The sequence below is a fragment of the Ursus arctos genome, unplaced genomic scaffold, assembly GCF_023065955.2.
Source record: "Ursus arctos isolate Adak ecotype North America unplaced genomic scaffold, UrsArc2.0 scaffold_1, whole genome shotgun sequence".
In the NCBI taxonomy this organism is placed as follows: domain Eukaryota; kingdom Metazoa; phylum Chordata; class Mammalia; order Carnivora; family Ursidae; genus Ursus; species Ursus arctos.
Genome location: NW_026622763.1, coordinates 71,532,841 through 71,547,599, shown reverse-complemented (window position 1 = coordinate 71,547,599; position 14,759 = coordinate 71,532,841). Strand labels below are relative to the sequence as shown.

Below are 14,759 nucleotides of genomic sequence, written 5' to 3'. Positions count from 1 at the left end.
TAAGTTCATCCATATTGTTTCATAAATTCCACATGAGTGAAATCATGTGGTATTTGTATTTCTCCAACCAACTTATTTCACTTAGCATAATACCCTCTAGTTCCATCCACGATATTGCAAATGGCAAGATTTCATTCTTTTTGATGGTTGAGTAATATTCCTCTGTGTGTGTGTGTGTGTGTGTGTGTGTGTGTGTGTGTGTGTGTGTATCTTCTTTATCCATTCATCACTCGATGGATACTTGGGCTCTTTCCATAGTTCGCTGTTGTTGATAACGCTGCTATAAACATCAGGGTGTGTGTGCCCCCTTTGAATCTGTACTTTCCTATACTTCAGGTAGATACCTCTTAGTGCAATTGCTGGGTCACAGGGTAGCTCTATTTTTTAACATTTTGAGGAACCTCCATACTGTTTTCCAGAGTGGCTGCACCAGTTTGCATTCCCACCAACAGTGCAAGAGGGTTCCCCTTTCTCCGCATCCTCACCAACACTTGTTGTTTCCTGTGTTGTTAATTTTAGCCATTCTGACAGGTATGAGGTGGTATCTCATTGTGGTTTTGATCTGCATTTCCCTGATGATGAGTGATGTTGAGCATCTTTTCATGTGTCTATCAACCATCTGGATGTCTTCTTTGGAAACATGTCTATGCATATCTTTTGACCATTTCTTAACTGGATTATTTGTTTTTTTGTGTATTGAGTTTGGTAAGTTCTTTATAGATTCTAGATCTTATTCTTTATCAGATATGTCAAGATTTGCAAATATGTTCTCCTATCCCATAGGCTGCCTTTTAGTTTTGTTTATTGTTTCCTTCACTGTGCAGAAGCTTTTTATCTTGATGAAGTCCCAGTAGTTCATTTTTGTTTTTGTTTCCCTTGCCTCAGGTGACATGTCTAGTAAAGTTGCTATGGCCAAGGTCAAAGAGGTTGCTGCCTGTGTTCTCCTCTAGGATTTTGATGGTTTCCTGTCTCACATTTAGGTCTTTCATCCATTTTGAATTTATTTTTGTGTATTGTGTAAGAAAATGGCCCAGTTTCCTTCTTCCGCATGTCGTCGTCCATTTTCCCCAACACCATTTGTTGAAAATTGTCTTTTTTCCATTGGATATTCTTTCCTGCTTTGTTGAAGATTAGTTGACCATATAGCTGTGGGTCCATTTCTGGGTTCTCTATGCTATTCCATTGACCCATGTGTCTGTTTTTGTGCTGGTACCATACTGTCTTGATGATTACAGCTTTGTGATACAGCTTGGAGTCTGGAATTGTGATGCCTGCCACTTTGATTTTCTTTTCAGCATTGCTTTGACTATTCAGGATCTTTTCTGGTTCCATACACATTTTAGAATTGTTTGTTCTAGCTCTGTGAACAATGCTGGTGGCATTTTGATAGGGATTGCATTGAATGTATAGATTGCTTTGGGTAGTATAGACATTTTAACAATATTTGTTCTTCCAATCCATGAGCATGGAATGTTTTTCCATTTCTCTGTGTCCTTTTCAATTTTTTTCATAAATGTTCTATAGTTTTCAGGGTACAGATCTTTTACCTTTTTGGTCAGGTTTATTCCCAGCTATCTTATGGTTTTTGGTGCAATTATAAATGGGGTCGATTCCTTGATTTCTCTTTCTGCTGCTTCATTATTGGTGTATAGAAATGCAAGGTATTTCTGTACATTGATTTTATGTCTCGCAACTTTGTTGAATTCGTGTATCAGTTCTAGCAATGTTTTGGTGGAGTCTTTTGGATTTTCTACATAGAGTATCATGTCATGTGCAAATAGTGAAAGTTTGGCTTCTTCCTTGCTGATTTTTTAAATTTCTTTTTGTTGCCTGATTTCTGAGGCTAAGACTTCCAGTACTATTTTGAACAACAGTGGTAGAAGTGGATATCCTTGTCATGTTCCTGACCTTAGGGGAAGAGGTCTGAGTTTTTCCCCCATTGAGGATGATATTAACTATGGGTCATTTGTATATGGCCTTTATGATATTGGGGTATGTTCCTTCTATCCCTACTTTCTTGAGGGTTTTTTCAAGAATGGATGCCATATTTTGCCAAATGCTTTTTCTTCATCTATTCAGAGGATTATGTGGTTCTTTTCTTTTATTAATGTGGTGTATCATGTTGATTGATTTCTGAATATTGAACCACCCCTGCAGCCCAGGAATAAATCCTACTCGATTGTGGTGAACAATTCTTTTAGAGTGCTGTTGGATTCAATTTGCTGGTATCTTGTTGAGAATTTTTGCATCCATGTTCATCAGGGATATTGGTCTGTAATTCTCCCTTAAAAAAAAAAAAGATTTATTTATGTTAGAGAAAGAGAGAGAGGAAACGGGGCGGGAAGGACAGAAGGAGAGGCTCTCAAGCAGACTCCATGCTGAGCACAGAGACCGACACACAGCTTGATCTCACAACCCTGAGATCATGACTTGAGCCAAAATCAAGAGTCAGACACTTAACCGACTGAGCCACCTAGGTGCCCCTGTAATTTTCTTTTTTGGTGGGGTCTCTGTCTGGTTTTGGAATCAAGATAATTCTGGCCTCATAGAATGAGTTTGGAGGTTTTCCCTTCCATTTCTATTTTTTGGAACAGTTTGAGAAGAATAGGTGTTAACTCTTCTTTAAATGTTTCGTAGAATTCCCCTGGAAAGCCATTCACCATGGACTCTTGTTTTTTGGGAGATACTTGATTACTAATTCAATTTCTTTGCTGGTTATTGGTCTGTTGAAATTTTCTATTTCTTCCTGCTTCAGTTTTGGTAGTTTATATTTTTCAAGGAATTTACCCATTTCTTCCAGACTGCCCAGTATGTTGGCATATAATTCCTCATAATATTCTTTTATAATTGCTTGTATTTCTGTAGTGTTGGTTGTGATCTCTCCTCTCTCATTTGTGATTATTTAGTGCTTTCTCTTTCTTTTTGATAAGTCTGGCTAGGGGTTTATCAATTTTGTTAATTCTTTCGAAGAACCAGCTCCTAGTTTTGTTGATCTGTTCTGCCATTTTTTCTTTTTAATTTCCATATCATTTATTTCTGCTCTAATCTTTATTATTTCCATTCTTCTGCTGGTTTTAGGCCTTATTTGCTATTCTTTTTCTAGCTCCTTTAGGTGTAAGGGTAAGTTGTGTATTTGAGATTTTTCTTGCTTCTTGAGGTAGGACTGTATTGCTATATACTTCCCTCTTAGGAATGCCTTCGTTGCATCCCAGGTGTTTTGGACTATCGTGTGTTCATTTTCGTTTGCTTCCATGTATTTTTTTATTACTACTCTAATTTCCTGGTTAACCTATTCATTCTTTAGTAGGATGTTCTTTAACCTCCATGTATTTGTGGGAAAAACTCTAAATTTTTTTCTTGTGGTTGGCTTTATAACGTTATGGTCTAAAAATATGTATGGTATGATATCAATCTTTTTGTACTGGTTGAGGTCTGATTTGTGACCCAGTAATATGTGATCTATTCTGGAGAATGTTCCATGTGCACTTGAAAAGAATGTATACTCTGCTGCTTTAGGATGAAATGTTCTGACTATATCTGTTAAGTCCATCTGGTCCAGTGTATCATTGAAAGCCCTTGTTTCCTTGTTGATCTTCTGCTTAGATGTCTGTCCATTGCTGTGAGTGGGGTGGTAAAGTTCCCTACTATTATTGTATTATCAGTGAGTTTCGTCCTGTTTGTTATTAATTGATTTAGATATTTGGGTGCTCCCAAGTTGGGGGCATAAATATTTACAGTTGTTCAATCTTCTTGTTGGATAGACCCCTTTATTATGATACAGTGCTCTTCATCTCTTATTACAGTCTTCGGTTAAAAATTTAGTTTGTCTGATATAAGTATGGCTACTCCAGCTTTCTTTTGATAACCATTAGCATGATAAATGGTTCTCCATCCACTCACTTTCAATCTGCAGGTGTCTTTGGGTCTAAAATGAGTCTTGTAAGCAGCATATCAATGGGTCTTATTTTTTTTAATTTATTTTGATACCCTATGTCTTTTGATTGGAGCATTGAGTCCATTTACATTAATTATTGATAGACATGAATTAGTGCCATTGTATTACCTGTACAGTTCCTGTAGATTGTCTCTGTTCCTTCCAAGTCTGTTGCTTTTGGTCTCTCTCTCCCATTCAAAGGGTCCCCTTTAATATTTCTTGCAGAGCTGGTTTAATGTTCATGAACTCCCTTAGTTTTTGCTTGTCTGGGATACTGTATCTTTCCTTCTATTCTGAATGACAGCCTTGCTGGATAAAGTACACTTGGTTGCTTATTGTTCCCGTTAGCCCGTTGACTATTTCATACCACTCTCTTCCAGCCGGCTACGTTACTGTGGCCAGGTCTGCTGCTGACCGTATGTGTCTACCTTGTAGGTTAAGGATGTTTCTCCCCCGCTTTCAGAATTCTCTTTATCTTTGTATTTTGCGAGTTTCACTAGGATATGTCTTGGTGTCGCCTTGTTTTTGTTGATTTTGAGGGGAGTTCTCTGTGCCTCTTGGACTTGAATGCCTATTTCCTTCCCCAGATTAGGGGAGTTCTCAGCCGTAATTTGTTCAAATAAACCTTTTGCCACTCTTTTCTTCAGGGACTCCTATGATATGGATATTGTCGAACTTTATCTAATCTCTGAGTTGCCTAAGTCTATGTTTGTGATCTAATAGTTTTTTTTCACTGTTCTTTGAAGCTTCGTTATGTTCCATAATTTTATCTTCTGTATCCCCTATTTGTTCCTCTGCTTCTTCCAGTCTCGCTGTGATTATATTCAGTCAGTCATAGAATTTTTTTATTTCAGCCTGACTAGTTTTTAGGTCTTTTATCTCTGCAGCCAGGGTTTCTCTGTGGTCTTTTATGCTTCTTTCAAGACCAGCCAGTATTCTTATGACTGTTGTTTTAAATTCTTGTTCAGATATATTGCTAATATTTGTTCTGAGCAAATCCCTGGCTGTGATTTCTTCTTGATCTTTCCTTTGGGGAGAATTCCTCCATCTTATCATTTGTCTAGGTTTCTGTCTTTTATGTGTTAATGAAAGCTTGTTATGTTTCCTGCTCCTGAGAGTAAAACTATATTAAGAAGGAACCACACACTGTCCAGGGTCTGGAGCTTCCAGAAGCATCTCTGGTGTAAGCTGTGTGCACTGTGCTGTTGTGTTTTGGCTGCTCTCCCCCACAGGTCAGTCCTCTACAGAGTTCTTCCTTGTTTGCAGTGGAAGTATTTAGGCCTTTAGCTAGGTGTGCTTTTGTTAAAATATGCCTGACCAAAACAAAACAAAACAAAACAAAAGGCTGATCGAAAGAAAGGAACAGGAACAAAAAAAAACCCAAAAACCAAAGCAAAACAAACAAAAAAACCCCAAAGAAATAAACAAAAAGCTATAAGCCTGATTCCAAAGAAAAAGAAAGGGGGGGGAAAAAAAAAGGAAGCCTGATTCAAAAAAAGAGAAAAGGAAATTAAAAAACAAACAAACAATAACCTATAATCCTGATTCCAAAGGGAAAAAAAAAAAAAAGATCAAGAAAGCCAGGTCCTATTTCGATCAGAACAGTGGCTCCTGGGTGGCTCAGTCAGTTAAGCATCTGACTCTTGGTTTCTGCACTAGTCATGACTGGGGTTGTAAGATCGAGCCCCGGGTCGGGTCTGTGCTCAGTGCAGAGTCTGCCTGAGATTCTTTCCTTTTCCCTCTCCCTTCCCCTCTGCTCCACCCCCTCTTGTGTGCACGCTCTCTGTCTCTCTCTAATAAATAAGTAAACAAAATCTGTTTCCACTGGAACTGAAGCTGACACTTTGGAGTACTGTGTGATCAACAGACCTGGTACATGCAGGGGTCCTGTGTTGGTCCTCTGTGGGAGAGGCCTGCTGCCCTGGCCCACAGTCAGACCTACCCGGGTAAAGATGCACCTGCAGGGCGCAGGGGGCAGGGTTTGGAGGAGGCAGCTCTAGCCTCCACTGGGGGTGCTATATTGCTCACTGAGTCCAACTGTTTACTGGTGGTGGGGGAAGGGTGGGAAGATGGCATCACCCTCCTCTCTCCTCTGCAGGGAGGGGAGCGCAGAAGCCCTCACAGAAAAGTAAGCAGTCTCCCCTCTTGTTTCCCAGGCTTCCATCAAACCCCTGCCCTCAACTTGTCTGTGCCCAGGCTATCCGCACACCTGGCACCACAGTTCTGTGTTTTATCTCTGGCATGCAGCTGGGATTCAAAACTCCAGATCTTGAAGGACTCTGCATGGTGCGGACCCTCTCCCCTCCTCCAGAGGAGAGCCTCGCCGTGCTGTGTCTGGTGCTGTTTTGTCCCAGAAAGGCAGTTGCATGGCTGCACAGGTGCTTGGAGTTTATAGTGAAGGATAGCAAAAAGCAGTGGCCAGGTTATCTGTCCTCTGTGTGGGCTTCTGTCCCTTGCCGATGAATGACCACTCAATGGCACGTGGCGGGTCTTTTGTCCTTGGAGAGGCAATATACCTCTTCCAAATGTACTCCAGCAAGGGAAATGTTCTCTCCCAGCATGTGCATTATATCTTATGTCCCTTTTTAATTCCTTAAAAGTGGAAGAATATCAAAGATACTTGGGAAGAGGTTTGATGCCAGAATCCAATCTAAAATTTTGCCTGTTTTCTAGTCTTTTACTAATTCAACAGCAACTTATAAAATGACTTATCTTTTTCAAATGGTGCATAACTCTTTACCTAGTTTACATAGAACGTTTCTTTCACATCAATATTTTATCAGATTACATAATATTTAAAGAATTGCAGTAGTAAGCATAAAATGTACAAAAAGGTTGAGGAGAAAAATACAGTTGACACCTTGTAGACATGCAGCTCCGCTTATGAGAGCATAAATAATCTAGGGCATTAGAATTCAGCATGCCATGGGCACGAGCGCGTATATTTGAATGAAAAATATTTAATCTTCCTCTTCTATTAAGAGATCTTCTCTTGTACTGTCCCTTTAGCAGATGTGTTCAGTTGTTTGTTTCTTTCATTTTTGAAAGCAAATTAGTCCAAATGGTAAGAGTTCCCTTAGTGACTGAGTAAAATTTTGATAAGAATGCTTATTTGGTCCAGTGAATTATCCCATGAACTGAATTCTAGCTGATCTTTTTACTTGTATGGACTCTCAGAGTAATAATGGTAATAGTTAGTACATAGTACCGACTCTATGGTAACACTCTTCTAAGTGCTTCCTGTGTAACAGTGTGATGCATACAGCAGTCTTCTGAGGTAAGGGCTAATCATTCCCACTAGCACAGTTTCAAGCCAGGACTCAAAGCCAAGGAGTCTGACTCCCACTAGTTTGGCTCCAGAATCAGTGTTCTGAACCATAATGCTATACTCTTTCTGGATTCTAAAGATGGGATAGGACCTAGAAGGGCAGATAACAAGAGATGTGGGGGGGGGGGGGAGAGTTGCGGGGGGGGAAGCTAAAAGAACCAGATTAGGAGGATAAAATGGTGTGCTCTCCTTGATGGAAGAGTCCATGGTACTCCTAGCTCTGGTCTACTGTCAGATGACATTTTCTAATAACATATGTTAATTCCACTAAAATCAGTTCCTGCCTGAGTACAAAAGTACGTGCACAGACATGAATAAATAGATCTTTAGGAGTATTAGACACATGTGATACACGGGTCTGACAACAGGACGTTTAGAGTGGCTTTTGGCTTTATTTAAGGTTAATGGGGTGTGCCACATTACAGAATACATACAACAGTGGGTTCATTCCAACAGAAAATGACTCAGAACCAAACAAATAAGTCTAAATACACATGGGGTATCTTCTCAGTACGTACTTAACAGCCCCTTTCAATATCCTCAGCCTCAGATTGGCAAGTACAGTTATGCTAACGGGTAGAAAGTAGGTCAGTGATTCTACACTGGGTTTACCACAGTTCAGAGGCAAAGAGACCAGAACAGAGTTTGCAGAGCAAGTTAACGATGATAAAACTTTTACATTAAGTATTTAAAATATCTTTAAAAAATAGAACAAGAAATGTTGGCATTGGGAATGTTACTTTAGCAGAGCTCTTGTGCTTATACCTAAGTACGAGTAAAGAAACCAGGAAATACAAAATCTGAAATAAAACTAAACACAATTTCCTAGGGCTGGAAAAAATATGAGATATATTCATTTATATTCTAATTGTGCTTGTTTTCTCTCAACGTGCCTGCACACACACACATTCATTTATTGTGAGGATTTAAATGGTTTTCCCAAAAAATATAGATTCATTTACACCCTGCCACTATAAACATAAAAAATAAAAATTGAAATGAAATTCCCCTTCCTTTGTTTCAGTGTGAATCACTAAAGTCTGCCTTTCTCCATAAGTCTTCCAACTGCTTAGAGGAGATGAGCTTATTTTCTTTGCCCTCCTGGTTCAAGGACAAAACTATATCTCTGCTTTTGGCAACCAGTAGGCACCAGAGTTATTGGCAAATATATTTTGTGGCAAGCTTTTTCAAAGCAAGATCAAATTTCTTTCTCCTGGGTGTTAATGTCCGTCATTCCTCAGCCACCCCACCAACATAAATGCTTTTTCTCCCTCTTTCCGCAGCACCCACTCCCCCCTACCCGGGCAGCCCAGTGTGTGGCTCATTTGCTTGCTCCAGACCCTCTTTTGCCTGTGAACAACTGTCCATGCCCTCTTCCTCCTCCCTAATAATGGTTTTCTCCTGACTCCCCCTCCCTGTGCCTGTTTTCATCACTTCAGTCAATCTTGTGTGAAGAAGAATCATTGGTAAAATAGCAGAATGATACTCATAAAATTTACTTTAGGAGTTTTCCTATTCAGCAGTTCCTACACCTTTATGAGGATTTCTGATTTTTAGTTTGAATTCTTTACAGTCTCGTTCAGCAGATGCTGGTGCAAAATCATCAGATGAAGTAGTAGATGAGGTTGCTGGTGACATCTTGGGCAAACTTCCCAACAACTTTGACGTTGAGGCTGCAATGAGGAGGTACCCAACAACTTACACTCAGAGCATGAACACCGTGCTTGTCCAAGAGATGGGTCGGTTCAATAAGTTGTTGCAGACCATAAGGGAATCATGCATTAACATTCAAAAAGCAATCAAGGTAAGGGGAAATATACCAAAGAAAAATCATTGCAATAACTTATCACTCATTTTACTTGGCAAATATTTATTGGGGGGAGATTGAGTGCAAGCACTGTTTGTTCTTCATTCTGGGGATAGAAGAAAAATCTCTGCCCTTGAAGAACATATAGGATTCTAAGGATGATGGTTAGTAAGTGGTACGGAGTATGTTAGATAGCATGGTTTGTAGATAGGATACACAAACGAGTAAGAAAGACCAAACCTTTGCTTTCATAAAGCTTCTAAGTTTTAAAGAGTTATTTATTTGAGAGAGGGAGGAGGAACAGAGGGAGACGGAGAGAGAAACTTCAGCACACTCTGTGCTGAGCCTGACTCAGGAGCCCAATTTTACACCCCTGTGATCATGACCTGAGCCAAAACAAAGAGTCGAACATTTAACCAACTGTGTCTCCCCAACCCTTTTTTTTTTTAAATAAATAATCTTTTTAATTTTATTTTTATTTTCATTTTTGAGAGAGAGAGAACAGTGGGAAGGGACCAAGGGAGAGGGAGAGAATCTCAAGCAAGCTCCACACCAAGCACAGAGCTGGATGTGGGGCTCAATCTCATGACCTTGAGGTCAGGACCTGAGCTGAAATCAAGAGTTGGATGCTTACCCGAATGAGCCACACAACGCCCCCATAGAGCTTAAGTTTTAATAAGGGAGACAAAAATTTAAAAATAAATATATAATTTCAATAAACATTAACTGCCATGGAAAAAAATAAAGGATAAGAGGGTAGAGAGTGATGGGTGGGGAAAATCAGTCATTTTGTGTCAGACGACTCTGGGGAGCTGATCCTTGAGCAGAGGCCTGAACTTAACAGCAAACCATGGGACATTTGGGCAGAGGCTATATGGCAAGTGCAAAGACCATGGGAAGAACAAACTTGGCCTGGTCCGGGAACACAGTAGGGAAGGCTCTTGTGGCTGCTGTGGAGCGAGCATGAGGGAAATGGTAGGACAGAGAGAAGCCAGACTCCTAGCGGCCTTGTTGTTCATGGTTAAGATCATGAATTTTAGGGGCACCTGGGTGGCTCAGTCGTTAACCGTCTGCCTTCGGCTCAGGTCATGATCCCAGCGTTCTGGAGTCTAGCCCCGCATTGAGTTCCCTGCTCAACGGGAAGCCTGCTTCTCCCTCTCCCGCTCCCCCTGCTTGGGTTCCCTCTCTCGCTGCCCCTCTGTCAAATAAATAAATAAAATCTTTAAAAAAAGATCACGAATTTTATTCTGAAGTGTAAAAGTAAGGGGAGGTCTTCAGAGCATTTTAAGCAATGTAGTGAAATGATCTGTTTTACATTTTTAAAAGTTCACTCTGACCATTGCAGGAAGGACCGTAGGGAGCGAGTGTAGGCAGGGAGCAACCAGTGATTGAAGTAGTCCAGCTGAGCTTATTTCTTGTAGTCACATTGGAGGTGAAGTGGTTGAATCAGAGCTATTATTGAAAGAGGAGTCTACGAGGCTGGTTTTGGTGTCATCTGGCTGGGCTGGTTGGCTAAGAAGCATTCGGGATCAAGTGTTTCTTCTTGACCTTGTTCTTCCTGTATACTTGGCATCCCTCCAGGGATTTCTTCATTTTCCCTTCTAGGTTTCACTCAAGGTGGGCAATGTGCAGATTTGTGGGAGAAGTCCTAGAAATCTGTTTTTTGAAACCCAATTTCAATAACCCTTTTCATTTTGCACTGCCTTCTACTCCTCACTTTCATCTAGGCCTGTCAATTGCAAATACTTTTGGGTATTCTGCAGTGATACCTAGTTGCTGCTTAGCTTTCTGCTCTGCTAGTTTACGATCAGGTTATCTCCTGGCTTCAACAACATCTGCCAACAGCCCAAATGCTTTCTAGCTCCCCAAATTGTGTTATCATTTTTGCCTTTTCCTATTTTTTCTGTACTTGTGGGTTATGCCCTTACAACATAAATCCTTTTACTGTTGCTTTAGCGGATTTGGGAAAGGAGGCAAATGAAATGTGGGTGTTGAACCCGTTGAATTTACTCTAAAATCATCTCCATATGTTAGTTGGAATAATATTGTCAACTATAGAGAAAAGAGAAATGATGGCAACTGGCCCAACTGTAAGATCAAGGAGGCAATAATTTTCAAGGGCCTCAAGGTTTTAACATCTGCCCACCAGTGATTCAAAATGGGATAAGATTGGGACACCTGGCTGGCTCAGTTGGTAAAGCATGCAACTCTTGATCTCAGGGTCGTGATTTTGAACCCCATGTTGGGCACAGAGTTTACTTACATAAATAACAAAATGGGATAAGATCAATTAGACGTCATAAGTGGAATTGAGAATATTTTAACTTTTCAAAGGATTTCATATAATTTTTCTAATTTTATATTCATCACTATTCTTTTAAGAAGGCAGGACAGGGATGTATTAGTTGGCCATTTAACAGAGCAGTAAGCTAAGTCAAAGAAAGTCAGGCTGTGATTTAATAGCTAGTGAGTAGTTAAGTATTAAGATTTTCCAGGGTTGGCATAAGGGTGAAGGAGCTTAAAAGTTACAAACTTCCAGTTATAAAATAAAAGTCATGGGGATGCGATGTACAGCATAATGACTATAGTTAATAATACTGCATGGGAAATTGGAAAAGCTGAGAGTGAATCTTAAAAGTTATCCTCACCAGAAAAAATACTGTTAACTATGTATGGTGACAGATGTTACCCAGACTATTGTGACCATTTTGCAGTATATTCAAATATTAAATCATCATGTTGTATATATGAAACTAACACAGTTGACACTTTAACAACATGCGGGTTAGGGGTGCTGACCCCCATGTAGTCAAAAATCCACACATAACTCCTGACTTCTCAAAAACTTTACTAAAATAGCCTGCTGATGACTAGAAGCCTTGTCCATAACATAAACAGTCAATTAACACATAATATATAATGTTGTATGTATTGTATACTGTATTCTTACAATAGCTTTCTCTGAAAATTTTCAGTATTTCTAGGTTACTTGGTTCATCTGTGAGTTTCTTCAAATAGTTACACATCTCAAAATTTTTTTTCAATATATTTATTGAAAAAAATCCACCCTGACCCATGCAGTTCAAACCCATGTTGTTCAAGTGTCAACTGTTCATGTCAGTTATACCTCAACAGGAAAACTTTCCACAAAAATTTGATTAAAAGTAAAATTGTCAATGTTTTGTAAGGAATCAATGACTCCATGACTTACTGGCAGCAAAAGAACATATCTTTTGTTTTTGCTATGTAACTCAGCCTTAAATAATCACAATTTTAAACGAAGGATAATTATGAAAAAGTATTTAAGAGAGGATTGTCTAAAATCAGTATCATCACGTTAACCAAAGGTTAAACGTGTTTCAGGGGCTTGTGGTGATGTCTACAGATCTCGAAGAAGTGGTTAGCAGCATTCTGAATGTCAAAATTCCGGGAATGTGGATGGGTAAGTCATACCCAAGCCTTAAACCACTTGGGAGCTATGTGAATGACTTCCTTTCAAGACTAAAATTCTTGCAGGTGAGTTCATCTAAACAGTATGTTTCTTCTGATTTCACTTTCTTCATCAGGAAGCCTAATGTGATATTACTCTCTAGTTTTTCTGTGCATCCCAGGCAAATGACCACTACGCAGTATTGCATATAATAAACTGTTACACTAACCTGTCTAAATACTAGTGTTGGAAATAGAATCTCTGAAAGCTCCTTTAGGAACAGGTGTTCGTGTTTGGTAAACTTACTCAAGTCAGTGACACTTGAGAGAGAAAACTGGCTATGTTGATTTTTTTCATTAAATACTAAGCATTAAAATAGATTCCTAGCACAGAGCACCTTAGAAAGTCAGGCAAGCTACTAGCAAAGAGCATTATCTCTTCCTTGTCCAGCACTCTTCCAGGTAAAGAAGTCACTAGATTGCTTGTTCAGCCCAAGACAGTAATAATCTCAATGGCTAATTGTCTTGGAAATGTTGAGTGAGCAGAAGCCTCTCTCCTAATTATCTGGCAATACTGGTGCTTAACTGTGTTATTAATTATATTCATTAGAAGTATTAATTTCCTCGATACTGTTCATAATGCATCAAAAACTGCCTATGAGAAAATTTCTGCAGGGATAAAATGACTCAACTTCCATAACACAGGCCTTCTGTTAGAGTTGATACTGAAGAATTAAGATTGTTCTTGAAAGATGAAGGCTCTACCTTGGACCCTAACAACTCAAACTCTAAAAGTTCTTCAAATTCATTTGACCTCTATAATTTACTATTTAAAGTCAGTATTCAATTAGCTTATTAAGGTTTGATATAAACAGAATTATTTAGGGATCTTGGTATTTATAAAAATCGTAAGCTCTCACTACCCTGTTTCTTTTGGGAGTTCCTTATATAATACTGTTTCTATATGTTGGATTTCATTGTATTTTGGTAAAGTAGGTGGGAAAACTTCCAAAGGAATATTCTACTGGGCACTAACGAGAGAGAAAAAAAATATCAGAAAAATATTACCAGATGTTATAGGGATGTATTCTATGCAACTATGTAACATGATATATTGTGAAACAACGTATATTAGATATCCATTATTGTATGGAGCTTTTTGGAAGGAATCATGGGGCATGTATAAAGACATTCACTTCTGCATTAACTCACATTGTGATACCCTAGCTGGTGCAATGGATATGAAATTGAAGTCAGGACAAACACTGAATAAGTAGCTTCTTAAAATCTTGACAGTATAGCTTTTTATTCCTTTAAGTGTTTGCTCATTTATTAGTCTACCTTAAAGATAATGGGGGAGTGCTCAGGGGTAAATTTTATTAAGCAGAGTTGTATTCAAAGTTGAAAGGCTCTAGCCTTAGAACATGTGTGCTTTGACACCACAGCAATGGTATGAGGTTGGCCCTCCTCCAGTCTTCTGGCTTTCTGGCTTCTTCTTCACCCAAGCCTTCCTGACCGGTGCCCAGCAGAACTACGCCAGGAAATACACCATCCCCATTGATCTTCTTGGGTTTGACTATGAAGTGATGGAGGACAAAGAGTATAAGCATGCTCCAGAAGATGGTAAGTGCGGTGACAGAATGAGTTGGCTTATATCTAGGTACTGAACAGACATAACATTCTTACTTACTTTGCTCAGCTGTCAGAATTTTAATCATCATGTAAGTTGTTCTCAAATAGTTGAGGAAAAGAAATTTCTATCCACATGCAACATACACTACAATCTGTCATCTTAAGGAATTCCAACCGTCTTAACATCCACATCCCCTCAGCTATTGTCCCATGTCTCTCTCCAAAGAATTGTCTTTACATGCTCTCTCCAGGTTCTTACCTCCTGGTTCCCATCTACCTCTCATCCTCTCCTATCAACTGATGCTCTTTTCAGAGTTGGTAATGACTTCCATATTGACAAATCCCAAGAATTCAGTCTTCATCTTAAACTCTTACAGTTCTTACCACTTGACAACTCTCTCCTTCTAGAGACATCCTTCTCCTTTTGTTTCTCCTGACTCTCTCACTGGACAATTCATGCCTCTTTGCTGGCTTTTCCTCTTCTAAAAATTGGAGTTTCCAAGGACTTAATCCTGGGACTGTTGCTCTTTTCTTATATTTGTATTCCTAACACACTCAGAATGGGCATATTGAAGGGCATGCAACAACCTTCGGCTAAGGTGTTTATTGTTCTTTCAATTATATCAGCC

General features: G+C 39.3%; 1 protein-coding gene across 1 annotated transcript in view; it reads left to right on the top strand.

The window, feature by feature from the left end:
- The window catches only part of DNAH7 (dynein axonemal heavy chain 7), a 255,447-nt gene that overhangs the window by 232,767 nt on the left and 7,921 nt on the right, over nucleotides 1–14,759 (top strand). Inside the window, exons 61-63 of the mRNA XM_057316048.1 lie at nucleotides 8,836–9,066; nucleotides 12,433–12,585; nucleotides 13,944–14,121. Of these exons, the coding sequence (XP_057172031.1) occupies nucleotides 8,836–9,066; nucleotides 12,433–12,585; nucleotides 13,944–14,121 (562 nt within the window). The remainder of the gene's footprint in view (nucleotides 1–8,835; nucleotides 9,067–12,432; nucleotides 12,586–13,943; nucleotides 14,122–14,759) is intronic.